Raw genomic sequence first — 6,392 nt, 5'->3', positions numbered from 1 at the left:
TTCTTTGGCTGATTTTTTAACAGTCTTTTATTGGCTGAGTGATTGTCTATTGATGGGAAGATCGTCCTTCTTCCTGTTAGAGGAGTAGAATAGAAAAACATCTTGTTGGAGGTAAGACAATGAGTGGTAGGGTGTGATCTTCACCTACAGACCCTCCCAAGGCTAATTTCAATGAGGTTTCTGTTTATTAATCTTCATAACCTGCATATAAGAAAAATCATTAATAAATTGATCTTATCTAACAAAAGCAAAAATAGAATTTGCATAGAGAAAGAGGATGAGGGGGTTTGAAAAAATCTCAGAGAGTTGGAAAGCAAAGCACTATTTCTCTTTCCTTGTATAAGCTATTGATTGGTATAAGGCTCAGAAAGAGATCACTCCTTTGGGAGTAGAAGGATCATCTAAGGAATCTGTTTTCAGTGTTAATCTATTTCTTGAGAAACCTTGAAGGTTTAATACATGGGGTAAGTATATGTGGCGGACTGACATTATATAATGTTGGCGGGTGTCTTTATTAATGTTTCCATCTTAGGGGTGTCCACTCTGCATCACTTCCCTTATTTGAGTTCGGGTTTTTTTATAGATTCCCCTGCGTTAGTGTCCATTTTCATGCCTTCAAAGCAAGATTGGCTTTGCTATATGTATCTCATGGGATTTTATAAGACACATGTCCATAGAAACAAAGGAATCAATTTTCCAGACTCAGATGGCCGTTCTTTGTAGGATATATTTTAAAGCAACTGAGTGAAAAATTATTCATATAGCAAACTAATTAATGTCTCCTGGGAAATCCCATTTTATTCAGTGACAGAAAAAATAACAGGAACCCTAAAGGCTATGTATTCAGATAGGACATATTTTCATAGTCATCATTGTTGATAAATAATTAATGCGGTTAATGACGAATAGCAGTTAGAGTCTCTTCCTCTTGCTAAAGAATATACATAATGCTAAAAATAATATCAACAAAATAAGACTCATAATACAGGGAAAAAAATCCAGTTAGTATTCTACTCATCCTTCATGTGTATCTGAAATTATAATGTAAATATCAAACTTAAGTGGTTACAATGATATAATGAGCAGCACCAATTGAGAGGGAGATGTGGATACATGTGATGATGTCAAGTTTGGCAACAACTTCCTTAAATGTCTGGGTGGATCTCAAATATTAATATGCATATGAAAGTCTTGATTATCATGCCAATATTATTCTGACTTTTAATTTCTCCACTGTCACCTAACCCCTCTTCCCCGGTGCCTGGCTAAAATTAACTACAGTGAATAATTTTGGAAACTTTAATGAGTTTTATAATAAAGAGTCTAGACTTGTGCTTCACAGTAATGAAGTTCCTGTAGGTGTTAGAAAATCAGTAGGGAGGGGTTGGAAGTGAAAGTCAGGTTGTAGAGGCTTAAAGCCTAAACTAAGTAGAGGTACAAAGAGAAAGTAGAACTACTACTCTCTTTTTAAAGAAATTAAAAACATAATGCAAAAGGCACCACCTGGAAGACTATAGTTAGTGATATTAAATGTAATTTTAGCTTTGGGGTTTTGAGAGAAAAGGTACCAGAGTCAATTACCTGAAAAATAACATGAATGCATATGAAGATACTCCTTTGCAAATATCTTGAACTCAACGTTTTCTAACACTATAGATAATGTAATTATCCATCAAACCATCTTATGGCTAAGAAGAAGGAATAAAAGTGAAGAACAATAGGCAAAGAAAAATATCAAGATCCATTATTACATTTTGTTGCCATTGTTATTTGTTTGCTTTCCAGGAGAAATGCAGCTTACTCTTAAAACAATCCCTTGATTGGGACAATTGAAGAGAATTCATGTTCTTAACCATCTGGATATGTCCTATATCTAAGGGTTATCTTGGATAAAGAAGGCTCAAGGAATATCATCACTTTTCCTAACTTATTTGTAAATCCAATTCATATAATGAATTATACTAAACTACATTTACAAATTTTGAGGAGTAAATAATGATCTGAGAAAAAGTTGGATTATTTAACAATAACAGGAATCCTGAAGGAATAATCTCTTGCTCATACAAGTAATATTCTGGAAGTTTACTGGAATAGTGGCAATATTGATTATGATGAGAAAGGAGAAAATAAATGTAGACTGCTTTTCTTTGGTTTTCAATATCATCTTTTGCTACAGAACTTGAATACCTATGTCGTCATAAAAATCTCTTATTTTTACATGCTGATTGGGTGGATTTCAAAAGTCAGTGATGGGAAACCACACACCAGTAACAACGTTTATCCTGCTGGGACTAACAAATGACCCCCAACTACAAATTCTGCTTTTTGTCTTTCTATTTCTCACCTACATATTCAGTGTGACAGGAAACCTGACTATTATCACCCTCACACTGCTGGACTCCCATCTGAAAACTCCTATGTACTTTTTCCTCAGAAATTTTTCCTTCTTAGAAGTCTCATTTACCACTGTCTGCATTCCTAGGTTCTTGTACAGTATATCAACTGGGGATAATACCATTAGCTATAATGCTTGTGCATGCCAAATATTTTTTGTTATTTTCTTTGGAGCAACAGAATTTTTTCTGCTGGCAGCCATGTCCTATGACCGCTATGTTGCTATCTGTAAACCGCTTCATTACATGACCATCATGAACAATAGGGTATGTACCTTATTAATCCTCTGCTGTTGGCTGTCTGGCTTGATGATCATTCTCCCACCCCTTAGCTTGGGCCTCCAGCTTGAATTCTGTGACTCCAATGCCATTGATCATTTTAGCTGTGATGCAGGTCCCCTCCTGAAGATCTCATGCTCAGATACATGGGTAATCGAACAAATGGTTATTGTTGTAGCTGTATTTGCTCTCATTATCACCCTCGTGTGTGTGTTTCTGTCCTACACATACATCATTAGGACAATTTTGAGATTCCCCTCCATCCAACAAAGAAAAAAGGCCTTTTCTACGTGCTCGTCCCACATGATTGTGGTCTCCATCACCTATGGTAGCTGCATCTTCATCTACATCAAGCCCTCAGCAAAGGATGAGGTGGCCATAAATAAAGGTGTCTCAGTGCTCACTACTTCTGTGGCACCCTTGTTGAACCCCTTCATTTACACCCTGAGGAATAAGCAAGTGAAACAAGCTTTCAATGACTTTGTAAAAAGGGTAATATTTCTCTCAACGAAATAGAAGTTTGGATGAATCAGAGTAAAATGAAAGAAGAAAGTCTTCTAAATAGTTAACAGCTTCTAATTTATTTCATTGCTTTGTGCCTATAATTCACTCATAGTAGTCTTCTCAAAGGCATTAATACTGCATCTCACCTTAATCGAACTCCTTCTTCTTTCAAACCAAGCTCAAACATCATGATTTTGTTCATTGTGAACCTATAAAATATATATTCCAAGTAATTGAACTTACCTCCATTTCTGACCTAGTCTTTTTGTCAGTGCTCTGTAAAAAAAATAATGAAATTTAAAAGTATATAAATTATATAGAAGATACATTATGTAGTAACATTACTAGGTTTTATCTCTAAGACAAATTTATGAAAGTTAATATTATAAATCTGAGAGTCAAATAAAAATTAGAAAACAGCAACAGCAAAGATGTATTAAAATAAGTTAAATCAAATAAGACATTCCAAGCTAATTAAAATACTGGAAATAGCAAAATGGAAGTGAAGATAAAAAGTGGGAATTTGGGAATAATCAGAATTGAAGAAGTAGAAACATGTTCAGAATCACTAATAAGATGTACAGCGGTCCCCCATATATAGAGTGGATATGTTCCAACACCCTCAGTAGATGCCTGAAACCTGAGCTAGTATAGAACCCTATACATATTATGGTGTTTTTCCTATGCATACATACCTTTTCACTTAAAAGAATGACTTTACAGCTTCTCTTTGGGATACTCAATTGCCAGCATCACTACTTTTATCCTTTGGAGCAATTAGTAAATAAAATAAGAGTTACTTGAACATAAACACTGCAATACCACAATGGTCAATCTGGTAACTTAGATAGCTACTTGGTGATAATGAGCAGGTAGCACATACAGTGTGGACAGAAGGATAATTCAGGTCCAGACGGGACAGAGATGGATGGCATGAGATTTCATGACAGTACTCAGAACATGAGTAATTTAAATCATATGGATTGTTTATTTCTGTAATTGTCCATTTAATATTTGCAAACCACAGTTGACCACTGGAACTGATATCACAAAAAGTGGAATTACAGATCAGGGGGGACTATGGTATTTGCAATTTATGTATATTCATGAGAGAAATTCACTGAAAAAGGCATATATTTGATTTAAAATAAATTTAAGCATAATGTCACTTCTTATGGGTTTTAAAATTAGAATAGGTACACAAGAGTGAACTGGAACACCAAATTTTAAATGCTTATGAAATAAGATAACTATTCACATCAAGATAAGGTTAATGAATGATTTAAGAAGATATCATGGATATTCAACTGGCAAAAATAAGGAGAAAGGGAACTACAAAAGGGAATAATTATAGGAATTATGATCAAGGGGACAACTGAAGAAAATATTCCTAAACTGAAGAACTTAGAGTTTGAAAAAGAAGGAAGGAAGGTTGATAAGAAGGAAAGAAGGACAATAAGAAAGAAGGAAGGAAGGAAGGAAGGAAGGAAGGAAGGAAGGAAGGAAGGAAGGAAGGAAGGAAGGAAGGAAGGAAGGGAGGGAGGGAGGGAGGGAGGAAGGAAAGAAGGAAATATATATATATATATATATATATATATATATATATATATATATATACATATACATATATATGTATATGTATATATATTTTTTGGTGGGTGGTGGTGCTCAATCTCTTCATCTTTTTTCACCCAGCTTCCCAACTGCTCTCCCCTCTGATAGCTGTGGAACTGGAAGTTATGTTAAGTGAAATAAGCCGGTCAGACAAAGACAAATACCATATGATGTTACTTATATGTAATAGCTAATCAACAAGATAATTTAACAAACTAAATAGAAATAGAAGCATAGATATATAGGGACTATTTATTTATGAGATGTGAGCTTTGAAAATGCAATTAAATAATCTTTTATATTACTTCTATGGACAGAATTTTGAAAATAACTGCCCTTTTAGAACTACCAATTTCACTGTGCAACATTTAAGTAACCCTTATTTTATTTAATAACTAGAGGCCCGCTGCCCTCACAGTCCAGGACCCCTCACTCCTTACCACTCGGTTTGCTGTTCCTTAGCACTACTGCGATGGCTGCAGAGGCTCCCACCACCACCGCTGCTCTCACCAGCCCTGAGCCCGGCATTTGGCTGTGCTGTGCTCCCCCTGTGGGAACTCAATGACCACCAGGGGACAGCTCCTGCATTAAGCGTCTGCCCCCTGGTGGTCAATGAGCATCATAGCCACCAGTCGTTCTGGTCGTTCTGCCATAATGGTCACTTAGGCTTTTATTATATAGACTAGAGGCCCAATGCACAAAATTCGTGCAAGGGTCTCGGCCCTCAAAGCCCCAGCTGCCCCTGCTGCCCCTCGCAACCCCAGCCATTCCTGGCAGCCTCATCCAGCCCTCTAAGCCCCTCCCAGCCTTGGCCAGCCCTCACAGCCCTGGCTCATCCGGAAGGTCATCCAGACGGTCGTTCTGCTGTTCGGTCTAATTAGTATATTAACTCTTTATTATATAGGATAAACCCAAACATCAAACTCTTTTCAAACATTATTCTTAATGCCCTTACCAATTCCATAAATATGTTTCAGTTGTATCAAAACTTGGGCAGAAGATTGAGTAAATTGACAAATATATCATAGGTAACAAATAACATAGTCTGAATTTTTATTTCAAGTCATGTTCCATCCTCTACAATACACTACCTTTCAAGTAGAAGTGTAGTTTTGGTGGTCGAGGGGTGAGAAAAGACACTAAATAAAAGCATATAAATTGGCATAGCAGTAGGGATATCTCACTGACATAATACACTCTTTGTTATTATGTGTGTTTATTAAATTGCTTTATTGACATCAAAGAAAAAATTAAGTTGTCTAAACATTTCAGAATTTAGGTACTGGATTTTATACACCCTAATCTGTCCTATTGCAACATATTTAATATTTTATGGTTTGATAAAGAGAAAGAAGATGAGATAAAATTGCAGTTGTCATTTCCCTGGCAACTTTGAAGCATATTTATTACAAAAAAATTTCATGGCGCATTCACCAAAGAGCTCTTATGTACTGAAATCAACTATAAGATATATCTGAATAAAGAAATCTGCAGAAGAGATTCTAAAATGTCCATTATGAAGACCAAAGTAATTGTTACACTTACTAATTTGTTTAATTTAATAACAAATTAATAATTAGTGAATACAACTATTACAGTTGA

At 35.6% G+C, this 6,392-nt stretch overlaps 1 protein-coding gene across 1 annotated transcript; it reads left to right on the top strand.

Moving 5' to 3' along the window:
• Window positions 1-2,249: 2,249 nt before the first annotated feature.
• Window positions 2,250-3,188, top strand: LOC118651203 (olfactory receptor 6C2). The gene has a single exon (XM_036300126.1). The coding sequence runs from the start codon at window positions 2,250-2,252 to the stop codon at window positions 3,186-3,188; it is 939 nt and encodes a 312-aa protein (XP_036156019.1).
• Window positions 3,189-6,392: the final 3,204 nt, after the last annotated feature.

Source organism: Myotis myotis, unplaced genomic scaffold, assembly GCF_014108235.1.
Source record: "Myotis myotis isolate mMyoMyo1 unplaced genomic scaffold, mMyoMyo1.p scaffold_m19_p_3, whole genome shotgun sequence".
In the NCBI taxonomy this organism is placed as follows: Eukaryota; Metazoa; Chordata; class Mammalia; order Chiroptera; family Vespertilionidae; genus Myotis; species Myotis myotis.
This window is presented reverse-complemented; position numbering and strand designations above follow the sequence as displayed.

Coding starts and splice junctions, on each gene's coding strand:
- LOC118651203 (XM_036300126.1), top strand. CDS start 2,250: ATGGGAAACCACACACCAGTAACAACGTTTATCCTGCTGGGACTAACA.